This window comes from Psittacula echo (genome assembly GCF_963264785.1).
Source record: "Psittacula echo genome assembly, chromosome: 6".
NCBI lineage: Eukaryota > Metazoa > Chordata > Aves > Psittaciformes > Psittacidae > Psittacula > Psittacula echo.
Window position 1 is genome coordinate 30,591,205 of NC_137743.1, and position 19,139 is coordinate 30,610,343.

The 19,139-nt window shown below is 43.3% G+C and overlaps 2 protein-coding genes across 5 annotated transcripts in view; both read left to right on the top strand.

The window, feature by feature from the left end:
- KALRN (kalirin RhoGEF kinase) overlaps positions 1-3,153 on the top strand; it is a gene marked incomplete at its 5' end in the record, with an annotated part of 522,231 nt that extends 519,078 nt beyond the window's left edge. For all 4 annotated transcript variants that reach the window (XM_080620947.1, XM_080620949.1, XM_080620948.1 and 1 more), the window contains one exon: positions 1,398-3,153. In XM_080620947.1, coding sequence (XP_080477073.1) covers positions 1,398-1,943 — 546 coding nt within the window. In that variant the 3' untranslated portion in view covers positions 1,944-3,153. The remainder of the gene's footprint in view (positions 1-1,397) is intronic.
- A 4,445-nt stretch (positions 3,154-7,598) lies between these two features.
- On the top strand, positions 7,599-13,487 carry UMPS (uridine monophosphate synthetase). The gene is made up of 6 exons (XM_080620568.1): positions 7,599-7,775; positions 8,039-8,192; positions 9,644-10,312; positions 10,997-11,172; positions 11,744-11,858; positions 12,615-13,487. The coding sequence occupies exons 1-6, from the start codon at positions 7,632-7,634 to the stop codon at positions 12,794-12,796; spliced, it is 1,440 nt and encodes a 479-aa protein (XP_080476694.1). The 5' UTR covers positions 7,599-7,631; the 3' UTR covers positions 12,797-13,487.
- The last annotated feature ends 5,652 nt before the right edge of the window (positions 13,488-19,139 follow it).

The window sequence follows — 19,139 nt, forward strand, 5'->3', positions numbered from 1 at the left end:
ATAATTTTGTTTCAGATTTAAATGTCAATTAAAAACGGAGAATGAGAGATGAATCTAACTTTCTTGTATGGTGGACAATCCAGCTACAAGGAGGTCTCTTCTCAACTCTCCAATACCCAGGCATGTCAGATGAAATGATGCTTTCATTCTTCTGCTGCCTACTACCACTACCAAAAAAAAGATTCCTTTGTGCAGTACCTTATGTAAGCACTAGTCCCAGAAGGCTAAGTCATCCTGGTTTCTTTCAGCAAGATTGCTTGTATTTTCTGCTGTATTTATAGGACCTGTCAAAAAAGTAGGTATCACTTGGAGGTAAGAAACTGCACTGAATTCTCTGTTTGATCATAAGATACTTCCCAGAAACAAGGTGGGAAGCAAATTTTCTGTGACCTATTTACACTTCTCCCAGATGAAGGATGCTAAATAAAGCACCTTCTGTTGCTAAGCAGGAAGCAGGAGATGCATTGGTAGTGACAGCAGACCTAGCCATGGACTGCGTTGTACCAGGATCCTGCTCAAGAACATGTTGATTTTGTTAATGCAGACTGTGCAAGAGAAGAGCAAGCAGAGAGTTTTGAACAGCAGTGCAATGAACTTTGCTTTATATAGAAACCCATGAGGCAGCAGCAAAATATTCATGAGGATTAGGGGCTATAGGACAGAAAAGTGAGTCTAGAGAGGGTGCAGGAAGTAAATTCAGAAATCATCTCAGAGCCAACAAAAGAAGCAAAATCCACATTAAGTCCCCAGAGTAAAGTAGGCAATGCTCAGTATGTCCCACAGAAAGGGAGGGAGATCTTAAATACTGAAAGAGTTGACAAAAGAGAGGGAAAACCAACTGGGGTGAAATACAATTGCAGTCTGGGTTGGAAGGCATGACTGTGTGCTGGTTCCCTTATAAAAGGGAACACTGGCATGTAAACTGACAGAAACAGTAATGGCACATACCAGAGTCCTTCCCAGGATACCTGGTAGTATTTACTTCAGGAAGAACATTTCAGCTACAAGTGACATAAATTTATGTAGCCGCTTGCCATATAAACAAATGAAATAAATAAACTGATCAAAGATATACAGGTCGTATAAAAATTTAAAAATCTGTCAGTGCTTCTCATCTGTAGGGATTAGTTTGGGAAAATAAACTGTGAGTATTTGGGAGAAAGTGCAAAATCCCTAATGCAAAAGAGGATGTTGTCATTGCAGCTTAGCATTGATCTGAATTTACAGCAGTGTAAGCAACAGCTGAGCTGGTTCCTTGTCATTCACTCTCCTCATCTGTACCTTGCACATCTGACTAAATGCAAGTTTTGATTGGCTATTAAACCATAAATAAAATCTACATATTTTATTTGCAAAAATATAATGGAATTAAATTTTTGTTACTGTTTTTTTAACAGCCAGAAAATCTGCTCATTGATTTAAGAATCCCGGTACCTCGTGTCAAGATCATTGATTTGGAAGATGCAGTTCAGATCACAGGTCATTACCATATACACCACCTCCTTGGAAACCCGGAGTTTGCAGCTCCTGAAGTTATCCAAGGCCTTCCTGTCTCTCTAAGCACGGATATCTGGAGCATTGGAGTCCTCACCTACGTTATGTTAAGTGGTGTCTCTCCATTCCTGGATGAAAGCAAAGAGGAAACTTGCATCAATGTGTGCAGAGTAGATTTCAGCTTCCCGCTGGAGTACTTCTCCAATGTGAGTCATGCCGCCAGGGATTTCATCAATGTTATCCTCCAGGAAGACTTCAGGAGAAGGCCAACAGCAGCCACTTGCTTGCAGCACCCCTGGCTGCAATCACACAATGGCAGCTATTCCAAGATCCCACTGGATACCTCCCGCTTGGCTTCCTTCATCGAACGCCGCAAGCATCAATATGATGTGCACCCGATCCCCAGTGTCAAGAGTTTCTTGATGAGCAGGATGAACCCAGGCACATAATGCCCACACTGCTGGTCCTGGGGTGAGATGCAGTGAGCAAGCAGGCACAAAGCAGATCTGTCTGTACATAGTCCCAAATTCAGCATTTGCGTTTCATGTGGCTTCCCTAACTGCAGGGTACAAATCATTGTGGAGGTGGCAGTACCTACCCAATTCCTCAGGACCAGAGCAAAGGGGGTAATGGTGGCAGGTGCCCGCTCCCTCCTCTTGAGGGGCTCCTTCTGGAACACCTGGTATTGTTGCATCCATCACCAAAAAAGGACTGCGGGAAACAAACACCAACTGGAGACACGAGCCAAAATTGCAGTTGCCTTAATCTTTGTGAGGCAGCCTTACATGAAACCCTCTTGATCTTGCAAATGGAATTCAAAATGTACAAGAGATTAGGAGTAGGATAGCTGGGGGAGTGAGACTAGGCTGACCTTAGCATGTTCTGCAGAACTGGACTGAAGTTGTTTTTGCTGAAATCATCACAAGCCTGCTCCAGGTTAACAGACAGATTCTGCATGCCCCATATGCCTGGGTCTGCCATGATTTCAGTGGGGGCTTTGCCTGCATAGGACATGCAAGATCAGGCACTAGTCACTGCTGGATCAGCTTCTGTGGTGGCGTGGCTTAGATGAGCTCTTCTTGCATTGTAGTGCTCAGACCAAAATCTCCCATTAATCCTTGGGCTTTCTGCTGTGTCAAGTCAACATCCTTTTGGAGCTACAGTTAAGGCAAGGAATTCATTGGAATATACGGCTAGTTTTGACTAAGCACAAAGGGACCATGATGGGGTTTTTTAAATGCATTTTATACACACTGTACAGAAATCTTTTGCAAAACCTGTGCATTGAGAAAAGGCTGTGACCAATTTTTGCAGTATCTGTAAACTAGATGATGATGATGATGAAGACAATTTTTTCTATCACAGGTTTTCAATATACATATATTGTATCATATATATAAATATATATATATATAAAGGATCCTGTTCCATTTCTAGCTTCAGAATTGCTTGGCCCAAAGTCCATCTAAGCCTTTCAGAGTGCAGTAGGAGTGGTGAGTTCAACCTTGTGCTTACAGCTTAAAAATAGTTTTCAGTGTTTAAAGTATGTCATTTGTTTCATTTCCAAACTTGTAAATATCTCTCAGCCACCGTTAGCACCTCATCACCAAAGCATTTGTGAAGATATTTTTATGTCCAAAGCCTAATTTGTAATAAAATAAAAAATATTCACAATTAAAACATTTCTCTCTTGCAAGCCAAGTTGCAACATCATCACATTGATGTTACAGTGATGAAGTCAGCCTTAAGTATAACCAAGGCAGGGAGGGTGTAGTGACAAATCAGCAGTTCATAGGCTGGCCAAATCTTCCTGTCTAGCAGTGGGCTGGGAGGGAAACCACCTCCCTGGCTGGGGCTTCCCCATCTGTCTGCCATAAACTCTTATCACCTCGTAGGGCGATGATCAAAGAGGTTTGTTTTTTATCCCTGGCATGCAAGGACTTTGTCTCAGTGCTGAGTGCTGTTCCTGTGCCTGTAATGGGAAATGTCAGTTGTTACCAAAGGTTTTCCTAAGGAAAACGGCTTGATCTGACCATGTGTGCTCAGTTTAGACTCTCTTGTAAGGGCAAGAGTCAAATTTAATTTACCATCCAAGTAACTCAACTGTGAACCTACAGTAATATATATCTGCAGGAGCAAAAGCTGTCTCTACCAGCAGGTCATAGAGATACTCTGCAGGTACTGTTAAATTCTTAGGGCTCTGCTAGCCCGTACGTTCTGATCCACTTCCAAGCTCAGTTTCATGGCAGGTAGGAGACCTAGCCCTTCTCTTTGGCTTGCTTCATCAGTATGCTGGAGTGGTCAGTATTTTGCTAGTGGAGAAAAAAGGAGGCACAGAAAAAAACAAACATTCAGGACCGCCTGCATGCAATACAAGAACAGACCTTGAGTTCAGGGAGCTACAGTTAGAAAGGTGAGCCCAGGTGTCCAAGCAGAGTCAGAAGCAGTGTGCAAGGCCGTGTGACTGATGGAGAGAGATCTAATACAGGGGGAAGCCTGGGAAAAGCTTGAAAGAGATGGTGTTCACGGAAGGCTAAACCTTCTGCTTGAGGTAGAATCTATCTCAGTCCCCCTCTGTAGCACAGCAGCTAATGTTCTAAGCAATCCAGCAGCACCTCTTAGACAAAAACCAGACTCTCATCCTGAGCAAGAGTGTGAAGTATGCAATTTCTTAGCAACCAGAACTTCTTCAGACAGAAGTCATCAAGGGGTGTCTTTAATTAGCATCAGCCTCAGGTACTTTATCACTTCAGGACTGTTTATACTTCTTCCAATTTGTCAAAGCTGGATCTTTGTGCTGTGATTGTGCTGCTCTTAAGAAAATGTTTATGGAAGTGTGGTTTAGAAAACCCACAGCTTTTATTAGACCTGTGGGTACAGTTGAAGCCACAGGCTTTCTGCTTGGCATTAATACAAACAAATTCTCATGTATCACGTGAAATCTGGAGTTATTTAGCATTTTATTTTCCTACTTCCTGCATTCGCATCTCAAACTGCAGCAGCAGACACTTTGGATGCACATGGGGGTGGGTGGGAAAGGTGGATTGTTTAAGGGAATATTAAGCCTCTCATTGCTATCAAGTAACAGAAAAAAGCCCCTAAAGGCTTAAAGAGGATACATGTGCTCAGATTCAAAAAAGAGATTCCTCATCAAGGGAGAGAGCTGACGATGCTGAACTCTGAAGATTTTGAATTATTTTCTTTATGGTTCTGCTTCTTCCATATTCATGTTAGAGAACTGTTCCTGATCATCTCTCTTCCTACAGCACATTCAGGAAAACCTGAACATGTTAGTACTTTCAAATACATTTGTGGTTATCAACCGTTTTTGCATTTTATCTCAAATATTTCTTTTGCTAGAATAATAGCAAGTTGAAATGAAATGCTGCTGTACAGAGGAAGTACACTTACCATGCTTGCTTGAGGTCTTTTTCAGACCTCAAGAGACCTGTGGCTTCTCTGCCAATCCAACAGGTCCTGTAACTGTGCTGTAAACTGCAACTCCATTTTAATGAAGAGATTACAGAAGAAAGTCTGGAGTAAGGCCACTAGATGAGAAGCACGACAGCCAACCCCCTTTGCAGCACTCTCCAACTACTGGGGGTTTTGTGTATGAAATATTTTCTGTAACAAACACAGGGAAACAGTTTCTCATAAAGCTCCCGTAGGCCTTTATAAACCTCCCAAAAGAGCAGCTGTGTCTGAGGGGAAGATTTCCACCTTCAGCTTTACCACTCAGGGTGTTCCAAGATCGCCAAGTGAAGATACGATAGTAGGGGCACCCTCTGGCTTCTGCAGCAGCTTCAGACCAGCTAGAATGACCAGCCATAATACTAGCAACAGAACATCACAAGTTCGGTGCAGACTGGCACTTTACACACCGCCACCACCTTCACACATCTTCACCGTGCTCTTCCCCAGTGCTGACATCAAAGTACACTTGTTCACAGTGTCCCTGGCGCTGGGCACCAGTGAAACAGCACATGGAGGGCATGGTGATGTGCAGCACTCGTTATTTAAGATGGCTACATTTAATAAACACGTGTGGCGATGAGTAACTAATTTGCCTCTTTCTGCTCCACTTGGAGCAGCCAGGCCAGGCCGTTTCACTCTTGGCCATCAAACAGGAAATCTGATGGCCCACATAACACTGTCAGCTCCCACCAGGTGTCTGAAGCACTTGTTGCCACATAGGAGATCCCCACCAAGCTGCCAACCCCCCTATGCACAGGGATGACACACAGCCAGTCCAGGGTTTTACACTTTAGTATTTTAAAACAGTCCAGGCTTTAAAATTTATAAAATTTCTCTCTTCCTACTTGTACCTACAAGTTTTGTTTAGTCTTGCTGCCCTTTTATTTTAAATTAACTCTTTATTTTTTTTTCCTAGTAACATTCATCTTTAAAAGTGTTTTACTTTTAAACTACATTAATGCTGAGACAAAGTCTGTGCCCTCAGCTGACCCGTACAAGCGCTGTGGCTTCACTAGAGTTCGTTAGCATTTCTGACAATGCTGTTATGCCTTTGTTGTGAATACCATGACTAAAGGCTAAATGCAGACCCACACATTATGAACTGACTATATATAACCATCCTTTAATACCCTTGCAATGAGGGGACTGCATCAAGTGACCTGGGATAATATAAACTTCAGAGACAGATGTAAAGGCTAGTCTGTGTATACAAAGGTCTAACAGATAATTAACACACACAGGGGATAACCACCCAGTTTTGTTTCTGTTCCTTTCATTGCAGAAGTAGTCTCTCCTCTAACACAGGGCATGGGTTTATTTTCCAGCTCATTCTTTCATGTCCCGTAAGAAAATGGTGCTTTCCCAAGGAAATAAAATCAAATCCCATTTTACTAAGCTGACTGCACACTGCCATCAAGTGATGAATTCTTGTTCTGGGATCTGTATAGTGGTGAGTGTTACCATAGCGTCAGGATGCTGAATGTTCACTGTAACTGTAGTCTTTATTATAAAGCTCTTGAAAAAACATCTCTACACAAGCCATATTTCACCTTCATGCCCAACTTCTGATGCCGGTGCTTTTACTTCTCTTTCTACCAAACTGTTCAGCATTGCTCTGCCACTGTGGTCAATTTGCCTATATTTGATAACTTTCAGAAGGCAAATGCAATAGGAAGTGCAAAAACCCAAAATAAAATACACAAATTAAATCTCGGAGTTACTGAGATAAGAGCAAGCAGCTGGAATATACTGATGCTTCTCAATCTTTGCAACAATCAACCGGAGGGAAAAAGGAACAGTACTGCTAACAGCTCAGCATTTTCAAGGTGCAAAGTAATTCCACAGCCTTAATTATTTCAGTGTATTGCTGGTCTGCCTTAAATGTATTTTCAGTTTTATTGCAGATTTCATTTTGTATGCACACAATGTTGTTTTGTAAATGTAAGTTTGTAAATATTTCCTTTGTAAGTCTAATCACTCGTGTACTGTTGTGAGTACCTGCTGTCCCCCGTTGGTGTTACTATACTGCAGTATGTATGATCACCTACAGATGTAGTTTCCAGATGTACATCTTCTGTCCTTGCATTCCTATAAATAGAGTATACTAATAATTCAGTTTCTGGGCTTTTTTGATTAAATACAGTTGTTCAGAGAAGACCGGGTCAGTTTTATTTCACACATACGGCAACCTGTCCGAGGCCCTGGGGACTCGGAGCTTGCTGTCACTTTATTCAGCTCACCTGTTTCAGAGGGAGAATGAGACTCTTGCTCCAGCCACCCCTTAGCTTTGCGGACACCAACCTGGGAACCACGCAGCCGTTTGGGCAGTCACACCGAGCGCCGCGGGACAGCGAAACCCTCGGGTCACATCAAACCCACCCTGCAGCAGCGGTTTCTGCTTCCCAGTGGGAGGCGCGGGTGCTGCCCGGGACCCCCGCATCCCGAACGCACCTCCTCCGCGGGCGCGCAGCACTGACCGGAAGCTGCGCCCTCTGCTGGGGGCGGAGGGGGTGGGCTCCCTGGCGCGGGAAGGGGACGAATCGCGGTATGGCAGAGCAGACGGGCCCAGCAGGGATCAGCTCCCCTCCTGCGCATGCGCACAGTTCGCTCTTCCCGTTTCCCCCGTTCCGTCATCTCCCGGCGCCGGTTTGACACGCAGTGGGATGGCGGCGGCGGGGCGTGTGGCGGGGGCGCTGCGAGAGGCGGGCTCCTTGCGGTTCGGTGACTTTGTGCTGAAGAGCGGCCGCGCCTCCCCCGTGTACATCGACCTGCGCGGCCTCGTGTCGCACCCGCGCCTCCTCCGGCAGGTGGCTCCCGCGGGCCCGGGTGTCCCCCCGCCTCTGGCGGGGATGAGGGTCTCGTTTAGCTGAGGGAAGGCGGGAGGCACGGGGCCAGGGCCTGCTGGGTGCAGACGTTGTTTGTTCGCTCGCTGTAGGGACAGCGGGTGCCCTTGGTCGTGTGTAGGAAAGAGTTTCTCATGCGTTTGCATAGCTCCCCGCGGCAGTGCGTTCGTTTGATCACGTTCATACCAGTCTGGTTCCTTAAAGGACTGTTTGGGTTTCTTTTTCAGGTTGCAGATCTTCTCTTTCAAGCAGCCAAAGATGCCGGTGTGCAGTATGACTCTGTGTGTGGTGTTCCGTACACTGCGCTGCCGTTGGCCACAATTATATGCTCAGAAAAGCAGGTTCCAATGCTTATACGGAGGAAGGAAGCAAAAGACTATGGTAAACCCTTCAAATCGAGAATTTGTGTCTACTTCTTGTCTTGTTTGGGCAGTATGTGGCTCTCCTGTAAAATTTGCAGCATCTCCATCCCAATTTAAGGTTACTGCTCTAGTGCAAAACGCAGCTCCTTTTCCCCCCCAAACATACCTCCCACAGCACCCCAACCTGATAAGGCTCTCCCAGCTGGTTGCTGATGAGGTTGCAGCTTGAATCCTTGCTGTAGTGTGTTTGGAAACTCTTGAGGAGGTAGATTTTTGTCTAGTGGGGTGGGTTTTGTTTGTGTCTCCTCTTCAGCAGCATCTTTTCTTCCCCTTGGCACCACTTGCATGCTTTTGGGTTACTGGCCTCTTCTAGAGACCAAGATACATAACTCAGTTTCTCTGATATGCTGAGAACAGTGACACGTTTCACCCCCAAACAGATTTGGAGTATTGACTACAAGAGGAACCTCTCTAGTCTCTTCAGAAGCCATTTATTTGCTTTTGGTGAAGGAAGGGGGAGAAAAAGCTGAAGTGTTAACCTACTGTAGCAACTGGATTTCTACATGTGACAAGACCTATATTCTTCCTATAGTATTTAATTAGAAAGTATGCTTGTCAAAACAAATGTAACTCCTTTGTTCATGTGCCAGGTGTGTAAACGTTTGCTGTTCCTTCTTGTGAATGAAAAGTCAATTGTGACAACAATTAACTGCCTGGCTCAAGGTTTCTGGTGTCACATGTGTTGTAAAGCTGTAACACACTTGTTTTCTAGGATGTCATAGTCTAAGCACCACACTCCCTGCATAATGTTCTCCTGCTGCTTCCTGAGAAAGCATACATCCTTTGTTGTTCCCCCCCAGGAGGTCTTCAACAGATGTGTGCGTTTTGTTGGTTAGGGCAGAGGCATTTGGAGCTCTACTTGTAACTGTTCTAACAGGCATATTAAGTACAGAATGCTGCCTGTGGAAAACAGGGAATATGCTGAAGAGCACCAGTAACTTGGCAACTTTAAATACTTGCTAAGTAGCTGTCGGGAACAGTTTTGTAATTTGGAGCATTCAGTTCATGGCAATACTAAATTGCTGTAGCCATCTTATCCAGAGATTTAAATTCGTGCAGTTAACCATATGTCAGTTTTGTTAATGGAACATAACTTCTGGAACCCAAAGAAATACTTTACTAACTTGGAGAAGTAACATCTTGATGGATTGAATTACAGATCAGTGACTGAGCTGTGATAAGACCTGAGATAAATGGTATCAGTTAATAACAAATTACATCGCCATATTTACAGTGAATGTGAAATTCCTGTTTTCTTGAAATCCAGTTCCATTGGACACTCAGGATACGCTGCAGTGTATTTTGAATAAATTGATCTTAACATTAGCATAACAAGTTAAAATTTAAATACTTTTGGGGGGTCTTTTAAAGTTTCTTCATTTAGTGAAGTGTTTGCTTTTTATTCTTAAGGTACTAAGCGGCTGGTAGAAGGCACGATTAATCCAGGAGAAACATGCTTGATCATTGAAGATGTGGTAACAAGTGGATCTAGTGTACTCGAAACTGCAGAAGTTCTTCGGAAAGAAGGATTAAAAGTCACGGATGCCGTAGTGCTGTTGGACAGGGAGCAGGGTGGGAAGGCCAGGTTAGAGGAATGTGGAATTCGCCTGCACTCTGTGTGCACATTGTCCGGGGTGTTGGAGATCCTGCAGCAGCAAGGGGAAGTGTCTGTTGAGATGGTTGAAAAGGTGAAGAAATTCATTCAGGGAAGTGTGTTTGAGCCAGTGATTCAGAATGGTCCCGCTCCTGTGAAGAGGCTAATCAAAGAGTGGAGCTTTAGCACTCGTGCCAAACTGCCGGGGGTGCATCCTGTTGCAGCCAGGCTTCTTGCGCTCATGGGAAAGAAGCAAACAAACTTGTGCCTTTCTGCTGATGTCACTAGCTCCAAAGAGCTGCTGCATTTAGCTGCCACCCTGGGCCCCAGCATTTGTATCCTGAAGACTCATATAGACATCTTGAATGATTACACCCAAGAGGTAGTAAAGGAGTTAAGAACACTGGCAGATCGACACGAGTTCTTGATTTTTGAAGACAGGAAATTTGCAGACATTGGAAACACAGTGAAACATCAGTATGAAGGTGATTGTCATCAGCCTCGATTTACTGTAACTTCACTGTTTGTGTAACTGCAGTGCTGGCATGGGTTGCCAGGACAGACTGTGGAATCTCCAGCCTTGGAGAAGACTCAAGGGGACAAGGCCCTGAGCAACTAGATCTAACTTTGAAGTTAACCCTCCTCTAAGGGCATGACCTGCAAAGGTCCCTTCCCACCTAAACCTTTTTATGAATCTATGATGGTGCTCAGTAAGCACTTCTGACTAGTTGTTTGCTGTGAGAAAACACAGTGTGGCTTTTTGTGGCAGCCTGCTATTTTATGCTCATGTGGTTGTTGTGGCTGTCATTCGATTCTGCATTTGCAACTGTAGAATCATTTTTTTCAGTTCCATATCTCCCCAATGATCTGCATACTGCATTGAAGGGTAGCACCTGTGATGGTGGATTTCTAGGTTCCCATAAACATCTTGGTGAGCATTAAAGGTGAGATGTTAAGGAGCATTTGTGGAAAGTAAAACAGAGATTACGCTGTGATTAAGCAGCTGTCAGAACTGTCTGAGACTGAGCTCGTAACTGTCAAGCTTGAGTAGTAAAACTGTCTTCTAAAATGTGAATGATTAAGCATGTAGCTTGTTTTGTTTAATTTGTGTTTCCTGTTTAATACGTTTCTAATGAGGCTTTGCCTGTGTCTTTTATCCATGTTCTCAGGGGGTGTGTTTAGAATTGCATCCTGGTCAGACATCATTAATGCCCATGTGGTTCCAGGTTCTGGTGTTGTTAAAGGTCTGAAGGAAGTAGGTCTTCCTCTCCAGCGTGGCTGTCTTCTGATTGCTGAGATGAGTTCCCAGGGGTCACTTATAACTGCTGAATACACAACAGCTGCAGTAAGTAGGCAGTCTTTTTTGGGTTTAAAAGCTTGTAAAGTGTTGTGACAGGGAGGTTTTATGGGCTTCTAATATTTGTACTTCCAAAAGTCTCTCCAGCTCTAACAGTTACAGTTGTGTTTGTTTTTTCTCCTTGGAGACTCAGAAATCTGACTGTGGTGGTTAAAGGTTGCAGCTGTAGGCTGGTCTGGGGAGGTGGTCACAGTTCATTCTCTGAATTCTACTAGACATGCCAAGTTTGCTATTAACACCAACCCCCACACCTCGTCCCTGTCCCCCCCACCACCTTTTTTCCTGAAGTGATAAATTTATAATTAGTTTTAATTCTTCATTCACTGTAGTATTTATAACATAGAAAAAAACTAATAACACTCATATTCCTGGCTGCAGGTGCAGCAAGATCAGTGAGGGGTGAGTCAGCTCTGGGTGACTTTGTATTGGTAAAGTAAGAGCAGGTGTTTGATACTGCTGCCTTGCACAGCTTAATAATGTGTCAAAGGGTGGATGAGAAACACATGGCTAGTCAAGGTTAATTTTATGTACATCACTTGTAACTGCTGATCTGTTTCAGGTACAGATGGCTGAAGACAACTCTGATTTCATTTTTGGATTCATATCTACATCTAGAGTTAGTAATAAACCAGAATTTCTTCACTTAACTCCAGGGGTGCAGCTGCAAACTGGAGGTAATGTCTTCTGAAACATTTATAGTCTGTCTGTAAATACAGTAAGTGATCTAGCTTTCAGTGAAGAAGTGACTTCTGAAGAAAGTTTGATTGCTGATTCTCTGGTGGGAAGAGTGTCTGTTTGCCACCATTATGGGCTGCCTTCTGCATTTCTGGGTATGCTGATCTGAAAGGCAACCAGCAGACTACACAGCTTTGTCCATGTGCATTTGTCCATGTCCATTATGCATACCATAAAGCACAGTCCTTAAAACATGTGAAATGTCTTCAGATAGGTTACATATTCACATGCTCAGTAGGAGTAGAAGAAAAGGTTTTTGACAACTACAGAAGTTTGTTGATGCTGTTGATGCTGATGTAGATGCAGCATGAATGAATTGGAAGTGTTACACTGACGTGACAGGTTATCACTGAACCAGGTAGAGGAGATGTGTTTCTCTGCAATGCTTAATTCTTATGAACCCTGAAGTGAAATTAACAGGCTTTTATGTGAATGTTTTGGGGTTTTGCCAGTTGTTTGCATAACTGTTCCATCTGTTGTGACTGGTAAATCATGAAAAAGGAGGGTGCTGTCTGTTAAATTGTGTCTGTGTAACAGGGGGTTCACTAGTTGGGAGTCACAGTTTCTAGTTATATGTTTGGATTGTTAGGGTGAGAGCTGCAATAGCATACCTGTTCTCTGTTCCAGCACCTCTTTGAAGGTTTTTAGTAGATACGCTTTCATAAAACTAAAAAAAAATTGTGTTTCTATTTCAGGTGATAACCTTGGACAGAAGTACCTAAGCCCCAAGGAAGTTATTGGCGAAAAAGGTTCAGATATCATTATTGTGGGACGTGGCATCTTGTCAGCTTCCGACCGTCTTCAAGAAGCAGAGAAGTACAGAAAAGCAGCTTGGGAGAGCTACTTAAGCAGACTTGGTATTCATGCAGAAGATTGAAAGCAGCTTGCTTTCCTAGTCCATAAGCAAAGCTGATGGAGCTTCAATCATTGTGAGACTTCCAGTTAAATATATAGACACTTCAGCCAGTAGAAAACTGCCCTTTTGGAGAACTGTTAACTAACTAAATTATTTTTAATTATTATCACACGGATTAAGTTGTACACACCATGGTTGTGTTTTTTTAGTATTGGAATGTATGAAGTCAAAACTTCATGCTCAGTCTTTAGCCTTAAAAGCTTTTCTCTGTTGAAAAACATTGCATGAAACACTCCAAGGGTATTTGGTTGGCTGTTGTTGCTTTTCTTTCTTTTCCTCACCCTCACATTCCTTCTGGCTATGGGAACAGTATTTTAGTGTTCTTCATAAAATTCCATTGCAGACTTGACCTGCTGCCCTACTCTCACAGGATTACTTAGCTCTATGTCCAAGAAGCAAGTATGGATGGGTCTTAATCCGACACTGCGAAATTGAATAATGTGGTGTTTAATAAATACTTTTGCTACTGTTTTCTTTTCATTGGGTCTGTAAGTCTTTCTTCTGTGGCAGTGTTAGATACCATTTTCAGAACCCCAGTATTACAAAAGTCACTCTAGTATGTTTGTGATTGCAGGAATTACTCATGCTTCTGTTTACAGGAGTTACAAAGAATTTGTCAGAGCAACTGGTTGTTGTGTGCTTAATTACACTTAGAGCTGTTGATTCCTTTAATGAGAGGAAACTGTAGACTAGGAACAACTGTATATAGTGAGAAATGGTTTTTTTGGCATCAGTACTTGCTCTTCACTAAGCCTTTCAAAATAAATCTGAGTTATGCTGAAGTTCACGAAGTTTTTGTTGAGTGTTGGTTTGATTTAATCTATACAGAGTGTGTAGGACCAAGGGATGAAGTCTTGGTCTTAGACTTGGCCTTAGGCTTCTTGTATTTTTGACATTGTGGTCTGTAGGCAGTCAGGCTTCAGAAACAAACAACTGAATGACTTCCTGGCTGTCTGTTGGAGATGATGACTTTACCGTTACATACTTCATATGCCCTGGAGGTGTGCTTCTGCTCATTTTGATGATGGGGCTGCTTCTGGAGCCTAGGAGTTGGTTAGTGTGGACAGAATATTAAAACTTACTCTGTGTGTGATTTGTTTTCCCTTCAAGCTACCATTTGCTTCAATAGTTGTCTTATGTATCATAGTTTACATCTGGAAAACGCAATCCAGGGAAGATAGAGGCTCTCTGGCCATCTTTTACAGCTAGAAAATGATGAGTGTGTTGTATCTTGTGCAGCCACCCTGCCACAGTCGTGAGTCTTGGTACTTGACATCAGCTTCTGTTCTCAGTCCTTCAAAGTGAATGGAGGATTTGGAATTTAACTGTCTCATCTTCATCGTGTAGTGGCCTTGAGGCCTGTAGCAGAAACTCTCAAACTGTTTTGCAGAAAATCACTTGTTCCACCAGAGGGAGCTGAGATCCCTTTTTTTTATAGTGCAATCGACATCCTAGCTCTTCTGCAGCTAATAATTTCCAGTGAGGATGGTACCAACTCTAGGTATGCTTAGGATTAAAATCTGTCTCGTTTTCAACAAGTCACACCCATTTAAAACAGTAGAGTTTACCAGAATGCTCCCTCGGGCTGGAGTTCAGCACTGTTTGTTGTTGTAGGCTCACTGTTACAGTGTAAGCAGAATCTTGTGAGTTTGGTATTTTACACTAATTGTGCTGGATCCACGTGTTGAGCAGGTGGCTGACATCCATGCAGCCAAATCCCTGAGCAGGCTCTTTAGAGAGCTAGTTTATCAGGCCTTTACCTGGAAGAATACCCACTGTATTTGGAGAGAGAGATGTGATTTAATATCCAGTCACTTAGAGGATATGTGCTACTCATTTTCTTCACAAAACAAGTTCTGAGGAACAGATCAATTGAAAACCTTAATTTCATAGTTCTTCGTTGTGCCCTCAGTAAATCATCCAGAAAGAGCTGTTTCCAGTGCTTCATTTGACACCAATGTTGCAAACATTTCAATTAGTGAAACAAAAACATGTTACCTCCTATATGCATTCTTCTGTCAGAATGATTATAGAAAACAAGTGTGTGCACTTCCTTTGAGGCACTTGAAAGTGATTAAAAATCCATTTCAAATTAAGAACAAATGTTAATTTTCTTGCTTGCCCCTGCTGCTCACATTCATCGCATGATTCCTGCTGTTGGTCCCAACTGTTCCTAACATGGGAACTAGGTCACAATTTACAAAACTCATTTGCATCATAATATATGAATCTGAAAGTCTTGCAGTTCATTCTCTGATCTGATTGAGTCTGGAGTGGAGGCATAAGGCTATATTTAAATTACTGCGTTATCACATGATTTATATTATCTGCTGAGTAGGCATTTATATGAAATTGTGATCCTTAATCCACCCTAGAGTGTGGCTGCAACAAAATGAAAGGATATCATGCTTTTCATAGTGAAATAAGACTGACCAAGTGTTGTCAGTGCTGGCAGCAGGAGGAAGGCTGACTTACTGCTTTTTCAAAGCAGCATAGCAGGGACTGTGTGAGACACCAGCACAAGCTGGACCCATTAAGGAATTGTTATGTAGGTTTTGATATTTGTATGTAAAGTCCACTCTATCTCTCTGAGATTGTGGGTATCTCTGTCTAGCACAAGGAGTGCTGTGTCAAGAGAACCCAGCCTGGACGCTTCAGTCAATGTAACTGCATAAGTATAGTGCTTTACCCAGACCTAAAATTCTTTCAAGATCTTGATAAACCCAGCACTGAATTAAATATAAAAGGATTAATTTTTTTGTGCTTAAAAGCATTTGTATGTCACAATATCAACATTGCAATAATTGACAGGTCATGCTATAGTTTCATTAGCCTTTTCTATGAAAAGTTTATTCAGGACTTAATCCCAGAAAAAATAACTGAATCATTTCCCTTTATGTGGAAAGCCTGTTGCTGTGGATTTTTTTAGCAAGTGACACAAACATTGCATTTAGGGAACAGGCCCAAAGTATGTGAAACACCCAGAGGAAGTTTCTTTCCAGATCTGAGTTTTGAAGGTCACTGTCTCAAGGAAATGCTCTGTTTTGGAAGACTTGTAACTGGACTGTGGGCTAGACAGGCTGGATGTTTTGTATGTTTGGAATTACTCTGTTGGTTCTTGGTCAATCTGTACCACAGTGACAAGTACAGCTTCATGTTTGAATGATGCAGCAAATTAAAACTCAGCCTGGTGCCTGCTCCAGCTTCAGGTTTTCCTCTACCTCTTCTGGCAGGCGTTTGCAGGCAGGGAGGAGTGGCCATGCCTGCATGTCCAGGTTAACTTTGTCCTCAGCCTTCATTCTCTGTTTCTACATGATCCATGTTCTGCTCTGAACATTTTCTCATAAGCTGATGCTATCCACAGTCAGGCTGTGAAAATGCAGGGTTGTAGATGGAGGCTGGAATGTACAGAGAACAGGAGAAAGCTCGAGCAAGGCTCTAACTATGAAGTTCTTGCTTACGGCATGGCCTCCTGAGCAGAAGTGTGATGATATGCCATAGGCTGCGTTTAGCCCAAATAGGTATTGCAGAAGGAGAAGCCAAACTAGTGCAGTCACTTTTGATCTGTTCCTGAGCAGCTAATAGTAGCTATACAAAAGAGGGTTTACAAACAGGACTATTTAGATGGGGAAATTCTGCAGTGTGCCCTGCAGCTGATAATTTCTGCTTTGCTGAGAGGTATAATTTTAGGCTGATGATGGGAGCAGCCATAAAGGCAACCTGATTATAAGGGGGAAAATATTGAACAGAAGAAGACGTCTGCTCAAAAAAATGAGGGGAGAAAATGTCTGCCAGCCTGGGAACCAGAAGCGTCCTCGAGGAGTGCAGCTGGCAGATTTGAAGAGCAGCTGAATACCAAGAAACCAGAGCTATCCTGAGATAGCATTGATGCAAAGCACAAAAACCAAGGAACTGTAACAACAACTTATCATCTGGGAAGGTGAAAAAAAACAGTCTGGAAAAGGAGGAAAACATCCTGGGAAAGGAAGAATCAGTAACTGCTATTGGCTGTCCTAACTCGCAGAACAGGAAAACAGTCTGATAAAACAAAAATTGGTCTGAGAGAATAGAAAACATCACCAGTTAGTGGCTGTGCCAGGTGAAAAACAGAAATAGCAGCATCTATTGGCTGTTTTGGGGGGTGGTGTCCTACACCCCTTTATGTCTCTGTGACATAAAACGGATTTACTTTCTACCCAAAATGGAGACTCTTTCCCACACATGAACCCCTTTTCCCCATGAGATTTCCTCAGCAGAGCAGACCCTTGCTGGGACACCAGGCTGAGTCTGGGCTTCGTCATGCGGATCATTGTCCAAGTGAGACTTCTTCTTTTGTCAGCTGGCCCCACTGCTTGGATCAGTTTGATGAGCACTTGGTACTGGTAACATTTTTAAATACATTTACATATATGTATATAGAAAGTCCGCATGTTAGTAATTACTGATAAGTATATTTGGTGCTTTACTAGTCTTAATTCTGCAGCAATTTGTAATATTGAAACATAGACTTGCTGCTAATATTGATTGCTGCCGGTGTGCACATATATATTTGATTTTTGGTAATTAGTTGTAGTATAGGTATACTTGTTTTGCCAGTCATAACTATACTTGCTTTGCTTTGGGTGACATGGTTTAGTGGGAGGTGTCCCTGCCCATGGCAGGGGGGTTGGAACTAGATGATCTTAAGGTCCTTTCCAACCCTAACTATTCTATGATTCTATGATTCTATGATAGTAGTAAACTGTAATGAAGTAAAGAACATAGGTAGTAAATCCTCTGTGTCTCTGTGCATGACAGAGTCCAGCAGGGCAGGTAACAGAACTGGGTAGTGGCATTAATTAGTGTCAGAAGCGGAATTCTGTGGTTGACAAGTCATAGATACTCAGGAGGAAGCAGCAGAAGAACAGTGAAAAAGGCAAGAGGCTAAGTGGTAGAAAACCGTTCGGGGACAGGGATTTGGTGTTTGAGAATTGTTTGAATTGGGAAATGCTGTGAGCAGAGTTTCAGAAGTGGCTCAGGATGCTCATAAATGCAGGACAGAAGATGGCCAAGGGGCCTTCATCAGGCTTCTCATGAAGGCATTGGCAACCGTGGTTGCTTTGTTTAACACTGTTAGGCAAGAACAGGAAACTTCGCAGTGAGCTAAGGATGCAGAAGCACGAGCAGTTGCCTTTGAATCCTATAGTTTTGTTGCAAACCAATTAGACAAATACAAATAAGCCTCAGACCTCTGGCTGTATGACAACCAGAGCAAGAGCCTACATGCCTGGTTTCAGAGAGCGAATCACTAAAGTGGATAATGAGGAGGAGGGCTTTAATTCCGGCAGCAGGTCTCCCACCCCCACTTCGTTACCCAAGCATCGTCCAGATACTGCAGGCTTCTTGTACCCCAGTATTAAAACTTTGCTGGCACAACCCCAGCTCCTGACGGAGAGGAGGGAGCCCCCCTGCTGCCTGGGGTCATGGTGACCACTACAAATGTTAATGCTGAACAGCTAAGGCAGCTGTCCTTGCTGCACAGCACAAAGCCCCATGAGGACCAGGTGGGATGGGTGGTGTGGTGGTAGCAGCTGGGTGCTGGAACTGTGATCCTTAGTCAGACTGAAGCCAGACAAACAGCCCTGGAAGGAAGGCTATTTCTCCTAAGTCCCGATGCAGGGGCTGGAGCAAATACGTTTTCCCTGTTATCTGTGATAATACATACTACTAGAAAGACACTGGGATCAAGGGGTTATCTCCCTCCTCCTCCCTCAGGTAATCCTGATGTAGTACTCTTGCAAAGTGCAGAAGAGGAAGGGGGTGGAATGGAACACAGATGGACACAAAAGTCTTAGCCTTAATATTATGCCATGAAACCTGGGACTGGAACACCATAATAGCCCAAAGGCTGCAAAATTGGACAGCTCATACCGGGAGGCAATAAGGACAGGGAAGCGCCCCAAAGCAATAATCTGTGAAAGAGAAGGTCATGTCAGGATTGCCCAGATGTTAAAGGAAGGTCAGAGTAATAAGAATAAGGGACAAAATGCTTGAAATACTGAAATTAATCTGATATTAATAATTTGATTAATAAAAATTAATAATTTGACACAGAGCAGCTTACCCCACCCCACCCTACCCCACCCCTGCAAACAGGAACATGATCTGGAATGGACACTCTAATGGGATCTCCTGTGCAGAACAGGATTCACAGCAGGTCAGTTAGACTGAGTGCCCATGTTCTTCTTGCACAGACCGTGGGAGAACCACGATGGGGGCAGCACCAGTAGCCCATAGGCTCCGGGTGGCATTATCCCCTCAGCTT

Bases quoted from the DNA above. Each gene is read 5' to 3' on its own strand.
- UMPS (XM_080620568.1), top strand. From the start codon at position 7,632: ATGGCGGCGGCGGGGCGTGTGGCGGGGGCGCTGCGAGAGGCGGGCTCC. The intron at 10,313-10,996 runs GTGATTGTCATC...CCATGTTCTCAG, and splicing joins AGTGAAACATCAGTATGAAG to GGGGTGTGTTTAGAATTGCA. The intron at 11,173-11,743 runs GTAAGTAGGCAG...GATCTGTTTCAG, and splicing joins CTGAATACACAACAGCTGCA to GTACAGATGGCTGAAGACAA.